Consider the following 24,972-nt stretch of genomic DNA (forward strand, 5'->3'; position numbering starts at 1 on the left):
TTTCGACAGCGGAGATTTGTATAAACCTTGCGGTCTGTCTCTCCGACTTTTGCAACATTGTTTCAATATTCAAATACGATCTCCAGCTGTTGCATAGTAATGAACGTGTCAGGAGTCGGGATGAGAGACAGGCAGACAGCTTTTCTCAGCCAGTCGAATTCATGAATCAGCATAATTTTTATGGACAAATACAAAGAACTATCAATAGAAAACAACAGATAAAGTGTTGAGAGGCCAGGTAGTGGGGGGATCATATTCAGAGAGGCTAGGTAGTGTGGGATCAGCTTCAGAGAGGCTAGGTAGTGGGGAATCAGCTTCGGGGGGCTAGGTAGTGGGGGATCAGCTTCGGGGGGGCTAGGTAGTGGGGGATCAGCTTCGGGGGGGCTAGGTAGTGGGGGATCAGCTTCAGAGATGCCCAGTAGTGGGGGGATCAGCTTCAGAGAGGCTAGTAAGTGGGGGGATCAGCTTCAGAGAGGCCAGGTAGTGGGAGATCATCTTCAGAGAGGCCAGGTAGTGGGGGATCAGCTTCAGAGAGGCCAGGTAGTGGGAGATCATCTTCAGAGAGGCCAGGTAATGGGGGATCAGCTTCAGAGAGGCCAGGTAGTGGGGGATCAGCTTCAGAGAGGCTAGGTAGTGGGGGATCAGCTTCAGAGAGGCCAGGTAGTGGGAGATCATCTTCAGATAGGCCAGGTAGTGGGGGATCATCTTCCGAGAGGCTAGGTAGTGGGGGATCAGCTTCAGAGAGGCCAGGTAGTGGGGGATCAGCTTCAGAGAGGCCAGGTAGTGGGGGATCAGCTTCAGAGAGGCCAGGTAGTGGGGGATCAGCTTCAGAGAGGCCAGGTAGTGGGGGATCAGCTTCAGAGAGGCCAGGTTGTGGGTCTTCTTTGCTGACACCTGGCATGATACAGATGGACATTTGAGGTAAAAATATCAGTTAATATACTGTAGCGAAGTCAGAGGGTAGTCCCAACCACAACCAGGTCTTGAACTTTGTCTTGAACCTTGGGACTGTCAACCAAACACCTCAGTGAAGTCAGCGGGTAGTCCTAACCAGGGCTTGAACCTTGGACCTTGGGACTGTCAGCCAAACACCTCAGCGAAGTCATAGGATAGTCCCAATCACGGCTTGAACCACGGGACTGTCAACCTAACACCTCAGCTGTTACCCCAAGAGATCCCATGTCTTGATGAGGTCACTAGGTAATGGCGTGAGGTGGCTACAATACTGTTGATGCTCAGTTGATCACATCAATGTTCTCATGACCAACAAATCCCCCCACTGAAATAAAGTTTGCTCGTGATTATGAAAAACGTTTTGATGGTAGCAACATCATCTGCTTCTTCAGGTGAGTCTCCATCTCTGTCGTCTCCAGGGAAGAGGACAGACCATTGGAGTCAGGCGGTCAGGCGGGAGCCAACGCAGCCAGTTGTAGCTGAGGTCCATTCTCTCCAGGAAAGAGAAGGATGATAGGGCCTGGAAAGGAATTATTTTCTAATCTAAATGATACACTGTACTTTAATGCTTTGTCAAGGTTGTTTGTCAATCGTTCATTCGCCAAAAGCACACATTTAATTTGAGGTAATTACACTGAACAAAAATATAAAGGCAACATGCAACAATTTCAAAGATTTCACAGAGTTACAGTTCATATAAGAAAATCAGTCAATTGAAATAAATTCATTAGGCCCTACTCTATGGATTTCACATGACTAGGAATACAGATATCCAGAGATCCATATGTTGGTCACAGAATTCTTTTTTTTTATAGTATGGGTGTGGATCAGAAAACCAGTCAGTATCTGGTGTGACCATTTGCCTCAAACAGCGCGACATCTCCTTCGCATAGTTGGTCAGGCTGTTGATTGTGGCCTGTGGAATGTTGTCCCACCCCCCTTCAATGGCTGTGCAAAGTTGGATATTGGCGGGAACTGGAACCCGATGCCGTACACGTTGATCCAGAGCATCCCAAACATGCTCAATGGGTGACATGTCTGGTGAGTATGCATGCCATGGTAAAACTGGGACATTATCAGCTTCCAGGAATGGCTGCATCATGTTATGGATATGCTTGTAATCGACAAGGACTGAGTTTATTTAGAATAAAAATACATGTAATAAAATAAGCAACAACAAAAAAAATCCTATAGGAAAACCTTGTTCAGGCTGCTTTCCACCAGACTCTGGGAGACACATTCAACTTTCAGCAGGACAATAACCTATAACATAAGGCCAAATATACACTGCAGTTGCTTACTTAGTTAGATTTTCAAGCACATTTAATTAAAAACTATGGCAAGACTTGAAAAGTGATGTCTTGCAATGATCAACAACCAACTTGACCGAACTTGAATATATTTGTTTTAAGAATAATGTGCATATATTGTAGTCCAGGTGTGCAAAGACTTACCCAGAAAGACTCACAGCTGTAATCGCTGCCACAGGTGATTCTAACACAGAACAAGCAACACACTCAGACGTAGCATTATTCAGAAACTGTGCTGTACATGTAGGTCTCATTTCTGAATCTGGAGGATGTATAAAATCTAAGTTTATTGATAGCATACACAGATGAGGTAAAATGCTTGTTTCTAGCTCCAACAGTGCAGTAATACCTGGCAATAAAAATAAACTATACACACATAATCCATAAAGAATTGAGGAAATATATGAACGAGCAAGGTCAGAGACAGGAATATATACATATATATTGGTGTATAGACAGTATATGAACGGAAAAGGTGTGTACAACAATAGTTACAGTGCCTTGCGAAAGTATTCGGCCCCCTTGAACTTTGCGACCTTTTGCCACATTTCAGGCTTCAAACATAAAGATATAAAACTGTATTTTTTTGTGAAGAATCAACAAGTGGGACACAATCATGAAGGGGAACGACATTTATTGGATATTTCAAACTTTTTTGGCTAGAACAGTGACTAAGGCTGGTGGTGACTTAACAGGCTGATGGCCTGGAGATAGAAGTGATTTCTAAGGCTCTCGGTCCCAGTTTTGATATACCTGTATGGTCTCGATGGTAGCGAGGTGTACAGGCCGTGGCACGCGTGACTGAGGTCCTCGACGATGATCTTCTTGACCTTTCTGTGACACTGGGTACTGTAGATGTCCTGGAGTTTAGGCAGTGTGCCCCCCGGTGACACGTTGGGCTGACTGCACCACCCTCCGGTGATACAGCTACACAGGATGCTCTCAATGGTGCATCTGTAGAAGTTTGTGAGGGTCTTAGGGGGCCAAGACAAATTATTTCAGCCTTCCAAGGTTGAATAGGCACTGTTGTGCCTTCACCACGCTGTCTTTGTGAAGGGACTATTTCAGGTTGTCAGTGATGTTTTTGACCCTCTCCCCTGCGGCCCCGTTGATGTGGATGGGGGCGTACTGTCTGCTGTCATTCACGATCAGTTCCTTTATGTTGACGTTATTTACCTGGCACCACTCCACCAGGGCTCTCACCTCCTCCCTGTAGGCCGTCTCATTGTTGGTAATCAGACCTACCACCGTTGTACCCGACTGTCACTGTTTGCATATGGTTATCATCATCCAATTCCCAAATTGGATCCCCTTAGATTTTGTTGGTCTACGTTTGTTTTTATTTTTTAAAACAATGTAACTGTTATGGGGACAGATATGGTCATGTGATGCAGTTTATAGTTGATGCTGTTGGTGAATGTTGAAAGTTAGCAATTAAATAGATCAAGTATGATGGTCCATTTTGGGTGGATGTCATTCAGCAACAAAGACTTATCAGAGGAATCTGGTGAGAGGGGCTATAGGAGGATGGGCCCACTGTAAAGGCTGGAATGGAATCAATGGAACGGAGTCAAACATGTTTGATACCATTCCAGCCACTACAATGGGCCCATCCTCCTATAGCCCCTCCCACCATATTCCTCTGACTTATACAGCGTCATTATCTAGTACGCAGTCAATCTAAATATGCAATAGAAAAAGAGGTCTTCTGACCGCAATGGGACTTCCAGGATAAATAAAGGTTCAATCAACAAAAAATACACACCCTAGTCCAGTGTTCCCACACCTGAGTCAACTAACCAGACAGCCCTTAGTGACTTGAATCAGGTGAGTTTCTCTTGGGTTACAATAAAAATGTGTACTGTTGGGGGGGTACTCGAGGTCTGGAGTTGGGAAGCACGGCCCCTGTCCAATCAGGCCTCCAGCAGTCCATGAATTAGTCTTCTCCATGATCAGACTTCAGATTAGACCAGCAGGTACCCAGTGGAACATATTGACATTACCTGCAGATTCTCACTACTTTGACAGGTAACATCACTGACACTGAAATGACCTGTAATTTACAGTCCATTGGAATGACAACTTAGCCTCCCTTCACCCATCTTGTTCTGTATCCTCTGTCCGGAGTTCTTTGAAGCAGCAAGCACAGCAGGGGCCAGCATTGGAGAAATAAGAATCCGTTTCGCATTTGAATTCATTGAATGTCCAGGTAATGAAGGGCTGGATTCTGTGAGGTCAGTTCTCTGTAATAAAATCTATTTCTAATGAGAAAATAACAATGGCTGTGTAGTCAAATTCTAGAAAATGGGACTGATTGAACAACTTACATGATACATCTCTGTACTTTACATGGCACCAATACCAGTATAATGTGTTAGTTAACGGGACAGAGTGTAAATGGTGCCAGGTTTGACCATGCACATTGAATACAGTCTTAATTAAACGGTAGCCTACTGGAGCCTTGTAAAACCAGACTGATCTCACTTCATGTGAACAGAAACATGAGTGCAGTGGTCAGTTGTTTAATGAGGCCTACTGCACTATTGACTGACCATTCTTTTTCAGAGACAAAGTTCCATTTAACACAATTCATTGTACAAATACCTAACAGGAAATCAATAATTTGTCATGGACTCTTTCAAAAGGTTTGTTCTTTGCCTCGCAAAAAGCTATTGAAATTACTGTATTAGAGTCAGAATTTGTTACTTTTATTTTAGAAAATGTCTTTTAAAGTGTGGCATTTCAAGTCACGTTTTGTTTAAAATACAGAAAAACAGACACTTGTAGAACATGGATATAGCAAAAAAAATAGGAAATTGACAGAAAATAAAAGGTAACAAGCCTTTGACTGGTCTATTTTTCTCTTTTTGAATAAATGAAATTTATGGAAAAGAAAGGAGAAAAGCCATTGGGGAGAAGAGGACGATGATGGATTGATGGGAGGGATGAGTGAGATGAAGTTAGTTTCCTTTAACTATATGGTTGCTTCATGGCTGATGTTTTAAATTATCTTTATAAAGTCTAATTTAAGATGAAGTCTTTTCCTCTTTTTCGTGAATTTTTTTTTGATCTTCTGAACCCAGTGCTCTTCAGCGCTGTATCTTCCTGGTCTCTGACAAGGAGGGCTAGGAATGCCAACCTCGTCCTGCAGTCGAGACAGCCTGCCCGCCGTGCCGTCCACCAGCCCGCCGCAGTGTTGCATTCCCTGGCTGGCCCGACCCACACTGCGCTGACTCAAGATGATAAAGTGGAGTTCTGTGTTTGCTGTGCTTGTGAACGTTGCTTCTGACTTTCCAAGTCTCTAAAATGTTTCTCAACCTGCAGAGGAAGGACAGGGGAAGACAACTTGAGATGTATGATCAATACCTTTTCTTATGGTAACAAACAGTAAGAAAAAGTGCAAATGACATGTTAATTGTATAATTTTTACACAACAAAGGCAATGCATTGACAGACCTAACAGTATTAGTAGTAGTAGCAGTAATGGCGGACAGACCTAACAGCAGTAGCAGTAATGGTGGAGAGACCTAACAGTATTAGTAGTAGTAGCAGCAGTAAAGGTGGACAGACCTAATAGTAGTAGCAGTAATGGCGGAGAGACCTAACAGTATTAGTAGTAGTAGCAGTAATGGTAGACAGACCTAACAGTAGTAGCAGTAATGGTGGACAGACCTAACAGTAGTAGCAGTAATGGTAGACAGACCTAACAGTAGTAGCAGTAATGGTGGACAGACCTAACAGTAGTAGCAGTAATGGTGGACAGACCTAACAGTAGTAGCAGTAATGGTAGACAGACCTAACAGTAATAGTAGACAGACCTAACAGTAGTAGCAGTAATGGTGGACAGACCTAACAGTAGTAGCAGTAATGGTGGACAGACCTAACAGTAGTAGCAGTAATGGTGGACAGACCTAACAGTAGTAGCAGTAATGGTAGACAGACCTAACAGTAGTAGCAGTAATGGTGGACAGACCTAACAGTAGTAGCAGTAATGGTGGACAGACCTAACAGCAGTAGCAGTAATGGTGGACAGACCTAACAGTATTAGTAGTAGTAGCAGTAATGGTGGACGGACCTAACAGTAGTAGCAGTAATGGTGGACAGACCTAACAGCAGTAGCAGTAATGGTGGACAGACCTAACAGTATTAGTAGTAGTAGCAGTAATGGTGGACAGACCTAATAGTAGCAGTAATGGTAGACAGACCTAACAGCAGTAGCAGTAATGGTAGACAGACCTAACAGTAGTAACAGTAATGGTGGACAGACCTAACAGTATTAGTAGTAGTAGTAGCAGCAGTAATGGTGGACAGACCTAACAGTATTAGTAGTAGTAGCAGCAGTAATGGTGGACAGACCTAACAGTAGCAGCAGTAATGGTGGACGGACCTAACAGCAGTAGCAGTAATGGTGGACAGACCAAACAGTAGTAGCAGTAATGGTGGACAGACCTAACAGTAGCAGCAGTAATGGTGGACAGACCTAACAGTAGTAACAGTAATGGTGGACAGAGCTAACAGTATTAGTAGTAGTAGCAGTAATGGTGGACAGACCTAACAGCAGTAGCAGTAATGGTGGACGGACCTAACAGTATTAGTAGTAGTAGCAGCAGTAAATGGTGGACAGACCTAACAGTAGTAGCAGTAATGGTGGACAGACCTAACAGACGTAACAGTAATGGTGGACGGACCTAACAGTATTAGTAGTAGTAGCAGTAATGGTGGACAGACCTAACAGTAGTAACAGTAATGGTGGACAGACCTAACAGTATTAGTAGTAGTAGCAGCAGTAATGGTGGACAGACCTAACAGTAGTAACAGTAATGGTGGACAGACCTAACAGTATTAGTAGTAGTAGCAGCAGTAATGGTGGACAGACCTAACAGTAGTAACAGTAATGGTGGACAGACCTAACAGTATTAGTAGTAGTAGCAGCAGTAATGGTGGACAGACCTAACAGTAGCAGCAGTAATGGTAGACAGACCAACAGTAGCAGCAGTAATGGTGGACAGACCTAACAGTAGTAGCAGTAATGGTGGACAGACCTAACAGACGTAACAGTAATGGTGGACGGACCTAACAGTATTAGTAGTAGTAGCAGTAATGGTGGACAGAGCTAACAGTATTAGTAGTAGTAGCAGTAATGGTGGACAGACCTAACAGTAGTAACAGTAATGGTGGACAGACCTAACAGTATTAGTAGTAGTAGCAGCAGTAATGGTGGACAGACCTAACAGTAGTAGCAGCAATGGTGGACAGACCTAACAGTAGTAACAGTAATGGTGGACAGACCTAACAGTAGTAGCAGCAATGGTGGACAGACCTAACAGTATTAGTAGTAGTAGCAGTAATGGTGGACAGAGCTAACAGTATTGGTAGCAGCAGCAGTAATGGTGGACAGACCTAACAATAGTAACAGTAATGGTGGACAGACCTAACAGTATTAGTAGTAGTAGCAGTAATGGTGGACAGACCTAACAGTAGCAGCAGTAATGGTAGACAGACCTAACAGTAATGGTAGACAGACCTAACAGTATTAGTAGTAGTAGCAGTAATGGTGGACGGACCTAACAGCAGTAGCAGTAATGGTGGACAGACCTAACAGCAGTAGCAGTAATGGTGGACAGACCTAACAGTATTAGTAGTAGTAGCAGTAATGGTGGACAGACCTAATAGTAGCAGTAATGGTAGACAGACCTAACAGCAGTAGCAGTAATGGTAGACAGACCTAACAGTAGTAACAGTAATGGTGGACAGACCTAACAGTATTAGTAGTAGTAGTAGCAGCAGTAATGGTGGACAGACCTAACAGTATTAGTAGTAGTAGCAGTAATGGTGGACAGACCTAACAGTAGCAGCAGTAATGGTGGACGGACCTAACAGCAGTAGCAGTAATGGTGGACAGACCTAACAGTAGTAGCAGTAATGGTGGACAGACCTAACAGTAGCAGCAGTAATGGTGGACAGACCTAACAGTAGCAGCAGTAATGGTGGACAGAGCTAACAGTATTAGTAGTAGTAGCAGTAATGGTGGACAGACCTAACAGCAGTAGCAGTAATGGTGGACGGACCTAACAGTATTAGTAGTAGTAGCAGCAGTAAATGGTGGACAGACCTAACAGTAGTAACAGTAATGGTGGACAGAGCTAACAGTATTAGTAGTAGTAGCAGTAATGGTGGACAGACCTAACAGCAGTAGCAGTAATGGTGGACGGACCTAACAGTATTAGTAGTAGTAGCAGCAGTAAATGGTGGACAGACCTAACAGTAGTAGCAGTAATGGCGGAGAGACCTAACAGTATTAGTAGTAGTAGCAGTAATGGTAGACAGACCTAACAGTAGTAGCAGTAATGGTGGACAGACCTAACAGTAGTAGCAGTAATGGTAGACAGACCTAACAGTAGTAGCAGTAATGGTGGACAGACCTAACAGTAGTAGCAGTAATGGTGGACAGACCTAACAGTAGTAGCAGTAATGGTAGACAGACCTAACAGTAATAGTAGACAGACCTAACAGTAGTAGCAGTAATGGTGGACAGACCTAACAGTAGTAGCAGTAATGGTGGACAGACCTAACAGTAGTAGCAGTAATGGTGGACAGACCTAACAGTAGTAGCAGTAATGGTAGACAGACCTAACAGTAGTAGCAGTAATGGTGGACAGACCTAACAGTAGTAGCAGTAATGGTGGACAGACCTAACAGCAGTAGCAGTAATGGTGGACAGACCTAACAGTATTAGTAGTAGTAGCAGTAATGGTGGACGGACCTAACAGTAGTAGCAGTAATGGTGGACAGACCTAACAGCAGTAGCAGTAATGGTGGACAGACCTAACAGTATTAGTAGTAGTAGCAGTAATGGTGGACAGACCTAATAGTAGCAGTAATGGTAGACAGACCTAACAGAAGTAGCAGTAATGGTAGACAGACCTAACAGTAGTAACAGTAATGGTGGACAGACCTAACAGTATTAGTAGTAGTAGTAGCAGCAGTAATGGTGGACAGACCTAACAGTATTAGTAGTAGTAGCAGCAGTAATGGTGGACAGACCTAACAGTAGCAGCAGTAATGGTGGACGGACCTAACAGCAGTAGCAGTAATGGTGGACAGACCAAACAGTAGTAGCAGTAATGGTGGACAGACCTAACAGTAGCAGCAGTAATGGTGGACAGACCTAACAGTAGTAACAGTAATGGTGGACAGAGCTAACAGTATTAGTAGTAGTAGCAGTAATGGTGGACAGACCTAACAGCAGTAGCAGTAATGGTGGACGGACCTAACAGTATTAGTAGTAGTAGCAGCAGTAAATGGTGGACAGACCTAACAGTAGTAGCAGTAATGGTGGACAGACCTAACAGACGTAACAGTAATGGTGGACGGACCTAACAGTATTAGTAGTAGTAGCAGTAATGGTGGACAGACCTAACAGTAGTAACAGTAATGGTGGACAGACCTAACAGTATTAGTAGTAGTAGCAGCAGTAATGGTGGACAGACCTAACAGTAGTAACAGTAATGGTGGACAGACCTAACAGTATTAGTAGTAGTAGCAGCAGTAATGGTGGACAGACCTAACAGTAGTAACAGTAATGGTGGACAGACCTAACAGTATTAGTAGTAGTAGCAGCAGTAATGGTGGACAGACCTAACAGTAGCAGCAGTAATGGTAGACAGACCTAACAGTAGCAGCAGTAATGGTGGACAGACCTAACAGTAGTAGCAGTAATGGTGGACAGACCTAACAGACGTAACAGTAATGGTGGACGGACCTAACAGTATTAGTAGTAGTAGCAGTAATGGTGGACAGAGCTAACAGTATTAGTAGTAGTAGCAGTAATGGTGGACAGACCTAACAGTAGTAACAGTAATGGTGGACAGACCTAACAGTATTAGTAGTAGTAGCAGCAGTAATGGTGGACAGACCTAACAGTAGCAGCAGTAATGGTGGACAGACCTAACAGTAGTAGCAGCAATGGTGGACAGACCTAACAGTAGTAACAGTAATGGTGGACAGACCTAACAGTAGTAGCAGCAATGGTGGACAGACCTAACAGTATTAGTAGTAGTAGCAGTAATGGTGGACAGAGCTAACAGTATTAGTAGCAGCAGCAGTAATGGTGGACAGACCTAACAATAGTAACAGTAATGGTGGACAGACCTAACAGTATTAGTAGTAGTAGCAGTAATGGTGGACAGACCTAACAGTAGCAGCAGTAATGGTAGACAGACCTAACAGTAATGGTAGACAGACCTAACAGTATTAGTAGTAGTAGCAGTAATGGTGGACGGACCTAACAGCAGTAGCAGTAATGGTGGACAGACCTAACAGTAGCAGCAGTAATGGTGGACGGACCTAACAGTAGTAGCAGTAATGGTGGACAGACCTAACAGCAGTAGCAGTAATGGTGGACAGACCTAACAGTATTAGTAGTAGTAGCAGTAATGGTGGACAGACCTAATAGTAGCAGTAATGGTAGACAGACCTAACAGCAGTAGCAGTAATGGTAGACAGACCTAACAGTAGTAACAGTAATGGTGGACAGACCTAACAGTATTAGTAGTAGTAGTAGCAGCAGTAATGGTGGACAGACCTAACAGTATTAGTAGTAGTAGCAGTAATGGTGGACAGACCTAACAGTAGCAGCAGTAATGGTGGACGGACCTAACAGCAGTAGCAGTAATGGTGGACAGACCTAACAGTAGTAGCAGTAATGGTGGACAGACCTAACAGTAGCAGCAGTAATGGTGGACAGACCTAACAGTAGCAGCAGTAATGGTGGACAGAGCTAACAGTATTAGTAGTAGTAGCAGTAATGGTGGACAGACCTAACAGCAGTAGCAGTAATGGTGGACGGACCTAACAGTATTAGTAGTAGTAGCAGCAGTAAATGGTGGACAGACCTAACAGTAGTAACAGTAATGGTGGACAGAGCTAACAGTATTAGTAGTAGTAGCAGTAATGGTGGACAGACCTAACAGCAGTAGCAGTAATGGTGGACGGACCTAACAGTATTAGTAGTAGTAGCAGCAGTAAATGGTGGACAGACCTAACAGTAGTAGCAGTAATGGTGGACAGACCTAACAGACGTAACAGTAATGGTGGACGGACCTAACAGTATTAGTAGTAGTAGCAGTAATGGTGGACAGAGCTAACAGTATTAGTAGTAGTAGCAGTAATGGTGGACAGACCTAACAGTAGTAACAGTAATGGTGGACAGACCTAACAGTATTAGTAGTAGTAGCAGCAGTAATGGTGGACAGACCTAACAGTAGTAACAGTAATGGTGGACAGACCTAACAGTATTAGTAGTAGTAGCAGCAGTAATGGTGGACAGACCTAACAGTAGTAACAGTAATGGTGGACAGACCTAACAGTATTAGTAGTAGTAGCAGCAGTAATGGTGGACAGACCTAACAGTAGCAGCAGTAATGGTAGACAGACCTAACAGTAGCAGCAGTAATGGTGGACAGACCTAACAGTAGTAGCAGTAATGGTGGACAGACCTAACAGACGTAACAGTAATGGTGGACGGACCTAACAGTATTAGTAGTAGTAGCAGTAATGGTGGACAGAGCTAACAGTATTAGTAGTAGTAGCAGTAATGGTGGACAGACCTAACAGTAGTAACAGTAATGGTGGACAGACCTAACAGTATTAGTAGTAGTAGCAGCAGTAATGGTGGACAGACCTAACAGTAGCAGCAGTAATGGTGGACAGACCTAACAGTAGTAGCAGCAATGGTGGACAGACCTAACAGTAGTAACAGTAATGGTGGACAGACCTAACAGTAGTAGCAGCAATGGTGGACAGACCTAACAGTATTAGTAGTAGTAGCAGTAATGGTGGACAGAGCTAACAGTATTAGTAGCAGCAGCAGTAATGGTGGACAGACCTAACAATAGTAACAGTAATGGTGGACAGACCTAACAGTATTAGTAGTAGTAGCAGTAATGGTGGACAGACCTAACAGTAGCAGCAGTAATGGTAGACAGACCTAACAGTAATGGTAGACAGACCTAACAGCATTAGTAGTAGTAGCAGTAATGGTGGACGGACCTAACAGCAGTAGCAGTAATGGTGGACAGACCTAACAGTAGCAGCAGTAATGGTGGACAGACCTAACAGTATTAGTAGTAGATGGTGGACAGACCTAACAGTATTAGTAGTAGATGGTGGACAGACCTAACAGTATTAGTAGTAGATGGTGGACAGACCTAACAGTAGTAGCAGTAATGGTAGACAGACCTAACAGTAATGGTAGACAGACCTAACAGTAATGGTAGACAGACCTAACAGTAATGGTAGACAGACCTAACAGTAATGGTAGACAGACCTAACAGTAATGGTAGACAGACCTAACAGTAGTAGCAGTAATGGTGGACAGACCTAACAGTAGTAGCAGTAATGGTGGACAGACCTAACAGTAGCAGCAGTAATGGTGGACAGACCTAACAGTAGCAGCAGTAATGGTGGACAGAGCTAACAGTAGTAGCAGTAATGCTGGACAGAGCTAACAGTAGTAGCAGTAATGGTGGACAGACCTAACAGTAGTAGCAGTAATGGTGGACAGACCTAACAGTAGCAGCAGTAATGGTGGACAGACCTAACAGTAGTAGCAGTAATGGTGGACAGACCTAACAGTATTAGTAGTAGTAGCAGTAATGGTGGACAGACCTAACAGTAGCAGCAGTAATGGTGGACAGACCTAACAGTAGTAGCAGTAATGGTGGACAGACCTAACAGTAGTAGCAGTAATGGTGGACAGACCTAACAGTAGTAGCAGTAATGGTGGACAGACCTAACAGTAGTAGCAGTAATGGTGGACAGACCTAACAGTAGTAGCAGTAATGGTGGACAGACCTAACAGTAGTAGCAGTAATGGTAGACAGACCTAACAGTAGTAGCAGTAATGGTAGACAGACCTAACAGTAGTAGCAGTAATGGTGGACAGACCTAACAGTAGTAGCAGTAATGGTGGACAGACCTAAGCGCAGTAGGTACAGTTGAAGTCAGAAGTTTACATACACTTAAGTTGGAGTCATTAAAATTAGTTTTTCAACCTCTCCACAAATTTCTTGTTAACAAACTATAGTTTTGGCAAGTCGGTTAAGACATCTACTTTGTTCATGACAAGTAATATTTCCAACAACTGTTTACAGACAGATTATTTCACTTATAATCCATTGTGTCACAATTCCAGTGGGTCGGAAGTTTACATACACTCAGGTGACTGCCTTTAAACAGCTTGGAAAAATTCCAGAAAATGATGTAATTCTGATAGGCTAATTGGCCAAATTTGAGTCAATTGGAGGTGTACCTGTGGATGTATTTCAAGGCCTACCTTCAAACTCAGTGCCTCTTTGCTTGACATCATGGGAAAATCAAAAGAACTCAGCCAAGACCATGAGTCTGGTTCATCCTTGGGACGATTGTAGAAGGCTTACCGAAACGTTTGACCCAAGTTACACAATTTAAAGGCAATGCTACCAAATACGAATTGAGTGTATGTAAACTTCTGACCCACTGGGAATGCGATGAAAGAAATAAAAGCTGAAATAAATCAATCATTCTCTCTACTATTATTCTGACATTTCACATTCTTAAAATAAGAGTGATGATCCTAACTGACCTAAAACAGGGGATTTTTACTAGGATTAAATATCAGGAATTGTGAAAAACTGAGTTTAAATGAATTTGGCTAATGTGTATGTAAACTTCCAACTTCAACTGTAGGTGGACAGACCTAACCGCAGGAGTTAGGTTGACAGACCTAAAAGTTGTAGTAGGTAGACAGATGTAGGTGTAGTAGACCTAACCGCAGCAGGTAGGTTGACAGACCTAAAAGTTGTAGTAGGGAAGCGATACTCACTATTTTGCGTACATGACTTAAAGCACTTCCCTCTTTGCCTTTGCAGTTGTCAGCCTGGTATGGCGGTGAGATCACAACGTCGTCCATCACCATTATGTTCTTCTCCTGCCATTTACAGTCTTTGATGCTGCAGAACATAGTACACATCAAATCATTTAACGGGTCAAACAGTCCTTGAGCTGAGTCAGGTCTATTTAAACTACTAATAGAGACATTGAAAAGTTTAAGTGTTAAGTAAAGCATGAAATCTCAATTGAATCATTTTTATTTATGAAGCTAAAACTTACTCTTATAAATTATGTATTATTAGATTATCTAAACCTATCATCTGTAAAGGTAGATAGGGATACAGACATTGGGGAGATGAAGGACAACTAAGTACTATAAGGTGAATTATCCAATTCTCCCAGAGAATCTTGCCGCCCGACGTGCTATCACTTAGTTTGTGTGCACAGCAGTTGATCATTAGTCGCACCGCGTTGGCCGTGTGTGGAAAAACAGAGGTGTCGGAGCTGGGATTGTCGTTACCGCGTCGTACCAATTTAAACAAAGATTTCCATTGTTTGAATTCGTGTTGAACTAACGTGGGACGTATTCAAATCACCTGCCTCTAAACCTGGCCATTACAACTAGAAAGGATATTCAGTAGGCCCAGTGGCGGCCTGGGATCCATAAAGAATCATCTGCCCGTGTCAGATATATTATAACCAGTAGACAATGCTGCCCAACGACACTCTGCCCCTCTGAAATTAATATTATTGAATTGAAAAAGGCACTTACGTTTTGTGAATAGTCTGGAATAGATGCTGGCCCTCCACAGAAACCCCAGCACTGATTGCATATGCTTGGGATAGCTTGTCCTCCTTCTCTGACCGTGCTCGATTGGCAAGCTTGGAGAAAGATGGCAGGGAGGAGAAAGTTAGGAGGGAATTTGAAGACAGTCAACCAACTTGAGTCAAGGTGCAATCAAAACCTACGCTGAACAAAAATATAACCGCAAAGTGTTGGCCCCATGTTTCATGAGGTGAAATAAGATCTCAGAAATGTTCCATATTCACAAAAAGTCTCTCAAATTGTGCACAAACTGCAATGTCGTTTTAGAGAATTTGTCAGTTCGTCCAACCACGCCAGCCCAGGACCTCCACATCGGGTTTCTTCACCTGCAGGATCATCTGAGACCAGCCACCCAGAGAGCTGATGAAACTGTGACCAACCGAAGGATTTCTGTACAAACGGTCTCAGGGAAGCTCACCTGCGCACTTGTCATCTTTGAAATTGTTGCGTTTAGATTTTTGTTCAGTATATAAATGCATTTGAAGGGAATAGTCGCAAGACGCAACTTTCGCTTACATTTGAAAACACAATTCATAGCCTTGATCAGAAAAATGGGATGAGAAAGTTGACAAGGAAGATTTAACAATGACTGGCTCAGATGGGTGATTATTTGAGACAGGTGACAAATGGAACTCAAGTCATCTCATCGCAAGTAACCTAACCTAACACTGGGCCTGGCCTGTTCATAAGATGTACAAAAAAAAAAAAAAGTACCAGATTTTGTTTACCATACAAATAGGCTAATCATAAGAACAAAGAATCCCGACTAAAGCCTAGGCTAGGATACACAAAGTCAAGCAGCATCTACAGTAGGGGTATTCAAATCTTACCCGCCGAGGTCAGGAATACTCCTGGTTCTGTTCTACCTGATAATTAATTTCACACACACACGGTGACCCAGGTCTAAATCAGTCCCTGATTAGAGGGGCAGAATGAAAAAAGCAGGAACTGGCTGAATTTGAGGGACCTACAGTATGACAGCAGATGAGGGCTTACCTTGCTAACATTCAGTGATGCTAGAGGAGGCGTTTCAGTGCGATCATTTATTATATCCACTTCAGAAACATAGTCTAAATTGATCAGGATGACGTCGTGGAGATTTGGCTTTCTGCTGGAGGGATCACATTCTGGGAGGAACTCAAGTCAAGGTAAACAAGCTGAGTAGTAGTACACAATGCGTAGTAGTAGTGGAACTAATAAAAAAAACTTGTTTCGGATCACAGTTGAGTCACAGACTGGATCGTTTTTCAGATCAGAAAAAAAAGCGGAGACAAATATAACTTTGCTTTCCATTTATTACTTAAAGAACACTTAAACTTTTCAATGTTTAAATGAAATCTTAAAATAAAATATTCAATACTCAATTGTTAAATGAAAGTGCAGTATGAGGCATCATACCTTCTTCCTTTGAACAGTGAATGAAAAAAATAGCCTGTGTCCACATCATCAAAAACAAGTAAAGAAAGAAAGCTGGGCAGACCTGAGCTTAACATCAAATTATTTTTCTAAAAGATGAGGATGTCTACATTGTCTGGGGAGAGGGTAGACCTCTTTGCAGTCACTATGTCCCCTGCCGTGGAGAACACCCTCTCGCTAGGAACTGAAGTGCCAGGCAGCATCTTGCCATCATGACAATGTGAGGGTATTTACACTCATTGATTTTCCACCATGTCAGTGGATCGCCATCCAGTGGAATGCCGCTTGCTGCCTTGTAGGATGCCTCCTCTTCGATGGTGTTGCAAATGTCTTGCCTGTGTCCGTGATCGCAAAGGTCTCCCCGAAAAGCTCCTTCATAGCCAAATTATTTTGTGGAGGAGATGCCTCTGAGTCTGCTCCTGTCAGCTCGGTGGCTTGACCCTGCAGAAAGAAATTACTTGATCTATTAAACTAACTAATTATTTATTTTCATTTAACTATAAATTCCGGCAATAACGTTTAATAAAATCCATTATTTCAAAAAAAAAAAATTTTTTAAAATGGATGATTCTAAGAGCAATAGCATTGACTAAGATTAGACTGCAGTATATTTATTATTTAAGTAATTCACACTTCTTTTTTTTTTACCTCTTCAGTGGCCACAATCCTTGTGGTGAGATCACTGCATGTCCTCCAGCATAGGGCAGGGTCTAGGTGAGACCTGGACTTGAACCTTGGATCCAGTGCAGTAGATCTATGAAGGTAGTCCTGTACATTAGGGGGGAGGTATCTGGGGTTCAGGTAATGGAAGCCTTGACATCTCTAGTGATGGTGCTGTCTTCCTCACTTGGGGCCATGGATTGTAGAATCCTTGTTCTCAGAGGTTGGATCATGGACACAGATGGTGCAGTTTCAGTGCTCCATTTTGATATTTCCCTTTTCATAACGATCTGGCACAATCTTCATACTGAAGTGGGTGCGCGAGGGGATTTTGTAGCGTGACTCAAGCACTTTCACCATATTTTTAAACCCTTTGTTTTCCACAACAGAGTATGGCCGCACGTCTGCAGCAATAAACATCCCAATAGATTGTGATGGCTTCAGCCCGGTATGATTCTGCAGCAAAGCGCTTAAATGCCGCGGTGAGAAGTTGTCTCTTGGCTGAGTTGGCTGCCGTCACTGACACACCAGGGTGATGACGCTTTGAACATGCATTTCCATGATCATACAGCTTTGTAGCACAATAACTACACACCGTAATGGTGTTGTCCACCACCCTTCTTCTGTCATCATATTTGACAGGGAAGGCAAACTGCTCCCATACATGAAACTTCAATGAAGCGGGAGGCTATTCCAGTTCTTCACCTCCTCTGCTAGCCATGGTCACTGCTCTTTTTTTCTTCTTTGCTTTATGGAACGCAAGCATCCAGGATTGATTCGTTGGGATTCAAAAATTTTTTATTGTACCTTTATTTAACTAGGCAAGTCAGTTAAGAACAAATTATTATTTTCAATGACGGCCTAGGAACAGCGGGTTCACTGCTTTGTTCAGGGGCAGAACGACAGAATTGTACCTTGTCAGGGATTCAATCTTGCAACCTTTCAGTTACAAGTCCAACGCTCTAACCACGAGGCTACCTGCAGGCCCGTTCACATGAACAGTACACACACAAACTGCTTTTTTTTTTTAAATGTAAAAGTCAAATCAAATCAACTTTCAGGCTTCAGAGTAAAACAAAACACGCATCGGTCTTGTCTATCTTCTCACAGCAACTCTGCATCAAGATTTAGGGAATTATTACTTTAAAAAGTTACAACGGCAGACAACTGTATTTCACACTATGGTGGTAAAACTTTGCAATTGATCCGCGGTTCACTTGCATGCCGAACCGTGGGGGCGGGGGGGTGATCCGTACGGATCAACTACAGTCCGTTATAGTAGTAGCAGCACACAACGCATAGTAGTGGCAGTAGTTGTAGCAGCACACAATGCACAGTAGCGGCAGCACACAATGCATAGCAGCAGCAACAGTATCACACAATGCATAGCAGCAGTAGCAGCAGCACACAATGCATAGCAGTAGTAGCAGCACACAATGCATTGTAGTAGCAGCACACAATGCATAGTAGTAGCAGCACACAATGCATAGTAGTAGCAGTAGTAGCAGCAGCAGCACACAATGCATAGCAGCAGTAGTAGCAGCACACAATGCATAGTAGTAGCAGTAGTAGCAGCACACAATGCATAGCAGCAGTAGCACACAATGCATAGTAGCAGCAGCAGCACACAATGCATAGTAGTAGCAGTAGTAGCAGCAGCACACAATGCATAGTGGTAGCAGCAGCAGCACACAATGCAGAGTAGCAGCAGCATCCACACAATGCATAGTAGCAGCCGCAGCAGTATCACACAATGCATAGTAGCAGTATCACACAATGCATAGTAGCAGCAGCAGCAGTATCACACAATGCATAGTAGCAGCAGTATCACACAATGCATTGTAGCAGCAGTATCACACAATGCATAGTAGCAGCAGCAGCAGTATCACACAATGCATAGTAGCAGCAGCAGCAGTATCACACAATGCATAGCAGCAGCAGTATCACACAATGCAGAGCAGCAGCAGCATCACACAATGCAGAGCAGCAGCAGCATCACACAATGCAGAGCAGCATCATCACACAATGCATAGCAGCAGTATCACACAATGCATAGCAGCAGCAGCAGCAGTATCACACAATGCATAGCAGCAGCATCACACAATGCATAGCAGCAGCATCACACAATGCATAGCAGCAGTATCACACAATGCATAGCAGCAGTATCACACAATGCATAGTAGCAGCAGCAGTATCACACAATGCAGAGCAGCAGCAGCAGCAGTATCACACAATGCAGAGCAGCAGCAGCATCACACAATGCAGAGCAGCAGCATCACACAATGCAGAGCAGCAGCAGCAGCATCACACAATGCAGAGCAGCATCACACAATGCAGAGCAGCAGCAGCATCACACAATGCAGAGCAGCAGCAGCATCACACAATGCAGAGCAGCAGCAGCATCACACAATGCAGAGCAGCAGCAGCATCACACAATGCAGAGCAGCAGCAGCATCACACAATGCAGAGCAGCAGCAGCATCACACAATGCATAGCAGCAGCAGCATCACACAATGCAGAGCAGCAGCATCACACAATGCATAGCAGCAGCAGCATCACACAATGCATAGCAGCAGCAGCATCACACAATGCAGAGCAGCAGCAGCATCACACAATGCAGAGCAGCACCACACAATGCAGAGCAGCAGCAGCATCACACAATGCAGAGCAGCATCACACAATGCAGAGCAGCAGCAGCATCACACAATGCAGAGCAGCATCACACAATGCAGAGCAGCATCACACAATGCAGAGCAGCAGCAGTATCACACAATGCAGAGCAGCAGCAGCATCACACAATGCATAGCAGCAGCAGTATCACACAATGCATAGCAGCAGCAGTATCACACAATGCATAGCAGCAGCAGTATCACACAATGCATAGCAGCAGCAGTATCACACAATGCATAGCAACAGCAGTATCACACAATGCAGAGCAGCAGCAGCATCACACAATGCAGAGCAGCAGCAGCATCACACAATGCATAGGAGCAGCAGTATCACACAATGCATAGGAGCAGCAGCATCACACAATGCATAGGAGCAGCAGCATCACACAATGCAGAGCAGCAGCAGCATCACACAATGCAGAGCAGCAGCAGCATCACACAATGCAGAGCAGCAGCAGCATCACACAATGCATAGCAGCAGCAGCATCACACAATGCATAGCAGCACCACACAATGCAGAGCAGCAGCAGCATCACACAATGCAGAGCAGCATCACACAATGCAGAGCAGCAGCAGCATCACACAATGCAGAGCAGCATCACACAATGCAGAGCAGCATCACACAATGCAGAGCAGCAGCAGTATCACACAATGCAGAGCAGCAGCAGCAGTATCACACAATGCATAGCAGCAGCAGCAGTATCACACAATGCATAGCAGCAGCAGCATCACACAATGCAGAGCAGCATCACACAATGCATAGCAGCAGCAGTATCACACAATGCAGAGCAGCAGCAGCAGTATCACACAATGCATAGCAGCAGCAGCAGTATCACACAATGCATAGCAGCAGTATCACACAATGCATAGCAGCAGTATCACACAATGCATAGCAGCAGTATCACACAATGCATAGCAGCAGTATCACACAATGCATAGCAGCAGTATCACACAATGCATAGCAGCAGTATCACACAATGCATAGCAGCAGTATCACACAATGCATAGCAGCAGTATCACACAATGCATAGCAGCAGTATCACACAATGCATAGCAGCAGTATCACACAATGCATAGCAGCAGTATCACACAATGCATAGCAGCAGTATCACACAATGCATAGCAGCAGTATCACACAATGCATAGTAGCAGCAGCAGCACACAATGCATAGTAGCAGCAGCAGCACACAATGCATAGTAGCAGCAGCAGCAGTATCACACAATGCATAGTAGCAGCAGCAGCAGTATCACACAATGCATAGTAGCAGCAGCAGCAGTATCACACAATGAATATTAGTAGCAGCAGCAGTATCACACAATGCATAGTAGCAGTATCACCCAATGCATAGTAGTAGCAGCAGCAGTATCACACAATGCATAGTAGTAGCAGTAACAGTAGAAAAGCATCCTAGCACATGGCTAGAGCATCAGTGACATTTAAAGAATCAAGACCTGTGGATAAATATGGAGGATTCACTTTAAGTCTATACAAAAACACCCCATTTTACCAACAGTCCAGACAGTATATCTGTCATGCTGCACAATATTCCAGCCATTTGACTGAGCATTTGGCAGGCGTATTTCTCACGTGAGAGTCACACCTATTCCTTCCAAATGCCTTAATGATTTTTTTGCTTGCACCTCATCTCATTGGTTGAGTGCCTTCTACTCCTCTACAGGTATTTGACTGAGCAAATATATCACCATCAGCAGGGTTAGAATGAGTCAATCATTATGAGGGTATATTATCCCCATCAAACTGCTTATTAGGGTCTATTCTCCCCACCAATATTAGGGTCAATTCACCCCATCAAGGTGTACTCCCTGTTCACTCATGACTGCACGGCCAGGCACGACTCCAAGACCATCATTCAATTTGCCGATGACACAACTGATCACCGACAACGAGACAGCCTACAGGGAGGTCGTCAGAGACCTGGCAGTGTGGTGCCAGGACAAACTCTCCCTGTGTTCAAGACAAAGGACATGATTGTGAACTAAAGGAAAAAGAGGACCGAGCACACCCCCATTCTCATCGACGGGCTGCAGTGGAGAAGGTTGAGAAATTCAAGCTCCTTGGTGTCCACATCACCAACAAACTAACTTTGTCCAAGCACACCGTGAAGCGGGCACGACAAAATCTACTCCCCCACAGGAGACTGAAAAGATTTGGCATGGGTCCTCAGATCCTCAAACGGTTCTACAGCATTCTGACTGGCATGGCAACTGCTCGGCCTCTGACCGCAAGGCACTACAGAACGGCCCAGTACATCATTGGGGCCAAGCTATCTGCCATTCAGGATCTCTATACCAGGCAGTGTCAGAGGAAGGCCCAAAAGGTGTCAAAGACTCCAGCCACCCTAGTCATAGACTGTTCTCTCTGCTAACACACGGTAGGCGGTACCGGAGGGTCAAGTCTAGGTCCAAGAGGCTTCTAAACAGCTTCCACCCCCAAGCCATAAGACTCCTGAACATCAAGGCATATGGCTACCCACACTATTCACATTGCATCTTTATCGTTAAGAAACATCAATAATCATTGCTTGCGAAATGGCTTTCTAAACATATGGCCCTCGTCTTTCATCAGCGAGAAAGAATCCTTCAAATAAAGACACACTTACTGTAGCAGTTACAGCTATGGAGCCTCCATCAGACTAAACTACACTTCCATTACACTTCCCCAGTTACGCTTCGGCACGATCAAGGTGAGTATCAATTTAACCTGTATTATTCAAATGATTTCTCTCTGATATTAAAGTTAAGGTCTTTATGTCCACCGGCTGCATCAAACTGTTCCAGCGGAAGTCATTAATTTTCAATGGCGCAGTGCGTTGGGGGTGCAGCACTAGGCAGTGGTGTGTTTGTTAGCTAGATTACTTGTTGGTTATTACTGCATTGTCAGAACTAGAAGCACAAGCATTTCGCTACACTCACATTAACATCTGCTAACCATGTGTATGTGACAAATAAATTGTATTTGTTATGTATACCAAATCAAATGTATTTATAAAGCCCTTTTCACATCAGCAGATGTCACACATTGCTTATACAGAAACCTAGAATAAAACCCCAAACAATGTAGATGTAGAACCACGGTGGCTAGGAAAAACACCCTAGCAAGGCAGGAACATATGAAGAAACCTAGAGAGTAACCAGTCTCTGAGGGGTGGCCAGTCCTCATCTGGCTGTGCCTGGTGGAGATAAGAGTACATGGCATTAAGGCAAGATTGAACATATTGAATAACAAACGTTCATAGATGTTCAAACGTTCATATTTGACCAGCAGGGTCAAATAACCACAGTGGTTGTAGAGGGTGCAACAGGTCAGCACCGCATGAGCTCAATATTTTCTACTCGTGTTGTTTTACCATGCATAAAAACATAAATACACACACTCCAACTACCAAGCTTTTAGCTAGTTGAAAAGAGAAGCACATGTGCCTCAAGTAGGGATAATGCGGAGTAGAAATACAAAACTGCACTGCAAGCTATGCATCTTAATGATCAGACCGACCGTTGGATCTTAACCCCCACCCACTACTACAGGAGACGCTTTCATCCAACCACTTAAGTGTAATGTAATGGAACTGAGAGTCATGATCAAGGGCTACTGACAACCAGTCATTGGAGCACATGTATGGTGGTCCTATACCCACCGTGAAAAGTGTGGATTGACGAGAGAAATCCATAGCTTTTTGAGCTAGTTACTTGGGCCAAGGTTTATTGAAGAGCCATATAGTTGACCAATACGATTCGCTTTTAGCTAACTAGCGTTACTATACAGTGACAGAACCGGCATGTTTCATCATACTACCGTAGCTAGCTAACAAGCTAGGCTAGCTAACGATAACTAGGTACCCTTGGGTCATCCACTGACTATGACAAGTCAATCATGCCGTGCTAGTTAATCGGATTGATAACTAAGACTGTCTTTATGCTTGATATTCTTAACAGCGTCAAATGGTAGCATAAATTATCATTTGCTGGCTATCTAAACGCAAGCTAACGTTAGCTCTTAACTAACAGCAAATGAACGTCGCTAGTTAGCGTTGAGTAAATGAAATGAATTGTCATTTGCCTAACATTGCAATCAGTTAGGTGGCAATAAGAATGATAGTATATCGCATGTCAAACCCATATGCACTGGTCAGTCAGTAAGCAAGACGGTCACGCTAGCCAATAACAATTACTGTATACTGTTAATGAAACTGCCATGATGCCATGAGATCTGCCAAATAGTGATCCTAGTCGAGGACCAGCAATTCTACGTTGGCTCACAACACATGTAAGCAATAACTACACGATCAGAGCAAAACTCCAGCAATATTTGCAAAATGTAATACAAAAGTAATGAATTGTATCAAAATATTTCAAGTGAGACAAAGCTAGCTAAGCAATTCGGCTAGCTACAATTACGCCTGCGCGGATAACTATTTGACATTTGTTGGTTACAGACAGGCCCTCACCGAAGGCAAACAGGCCAATGATTCAATGGCATCTTAAAATGGAGAAAGGATACTCAAAGTCAACATCTTGGACTGGTAGTCGAAGGCCACCACTTCTCCCTGCAGACGCTGGCCCAAGCAGGTAAGACAAGAGATATGGCTCCCGACGCTAAAATACTCTCCCGGTCCAGGAGCCGCCATCTTCTCCGCCAGGAAAGCGGAGCTCCAGTATTACGTAAAATTAGTACGTGAACTCGTCACTTGGACGACTCCGGGGCATGTCAAATTACCTACGCTGCATATGATGATTTTAATTCATTCCACAGTTCATACTCTAGCTAGCTGGCATTCTAGAATTACATTTAGATTTTTTTTTACCAAGGATATCATATTGTAGGATCCCTTGGATGACATTTTTTTTTATAAAAAATCATATATATTATTGAATTAATAAAGCTACATACCAACATGGACTGTGTTTCGAATACCCATACTAACATACTGTATACTACATACTTAATGAGTATACACTACAAACTATATACTATTAGTTCATTTTAGTATACTGTAAATGAACTGGATCGTTTCAGTTGAGCATACTCAACAGTTCAACATACTCAAGCAGGTATATCTCTCTAGTCACCCCCAAAACCAATTATTTCTTTGGCCGCCTCTCCTTCCAGTTCTCTGCTGCCAATGCCAATACAAAAATCTCTGAAACTGGAAACACTTATCTCCCTCACTAGCTTTAAGCACCAACTGTCAGAGCAGCTCACAGATTACTGCACCTGTACATAGCCCACCTATAATTTAGCCCAAAC

The 24,972-nt window shown here is 43.6% G+C and overlaps 1 protein-coding gene and 1 long non-coding RNA gene across 2 annotated transcripts; both read right to left on the bottom strand.

The window, feature by feature from the left end:
- Positions 1–2,881: 2,881 nt before the first annotated feature.
- LOC110502960 (protein LSM12 homolog A) lies at positions 2,882–24,406 on the bottom strand. Its single transcript, XM_021581307.2, has 5 exons — positions 24,226–24,406; positions 15,958–16,088; positions 14,908–15,017; positions 14,128–14,254; positions 2,882–5,582 (listed from the first exon to the last, which is right to left on the bottom strand). Exons 1-5 carry the CDS (start codon positions 24,350–24,352, stop codon positions 5,499–5,501), a joined length of 579 nt encoding a protein of 192 aa, XP_021436982.1. The 5' UTR covers positions 24,353–24,406; the 3' UTR covers positions 2,882–5,498.
- LOC118943905 lies at positions 16,239–18,453 on the bottom strand. The gene is made up of 2 exons (XR_005039252.1): positions 17,026–18,453; positions 16,239–16,818 (listed from the first exon to the last, which is right to left on the bottom strand). It is a non-coding gene; the product is annotated as an uncharacterized LOC118943905 (long non-coding RNA).
- Positions 24,407–24,972: the final 566 nt, after the last annotated feature.

This window comes from Oncorhynchus mykiss, chromosome 23 (genome assembly GCF_013265735.2).
Source record: "Oncorhynchus mykiss isolate Arlee chromosome 23, USDA_OmykA_1.1, whole genome shotgun sequence".
In the NCBI taxonomy this organism is placed as follows: domain Eukaryota; kingdom Metazoa; phylum Chordata; class Actinopteri; order Salmoniformes; family Salmonidae; genus Oncorhynchus; species Oncorhynchus mykiss.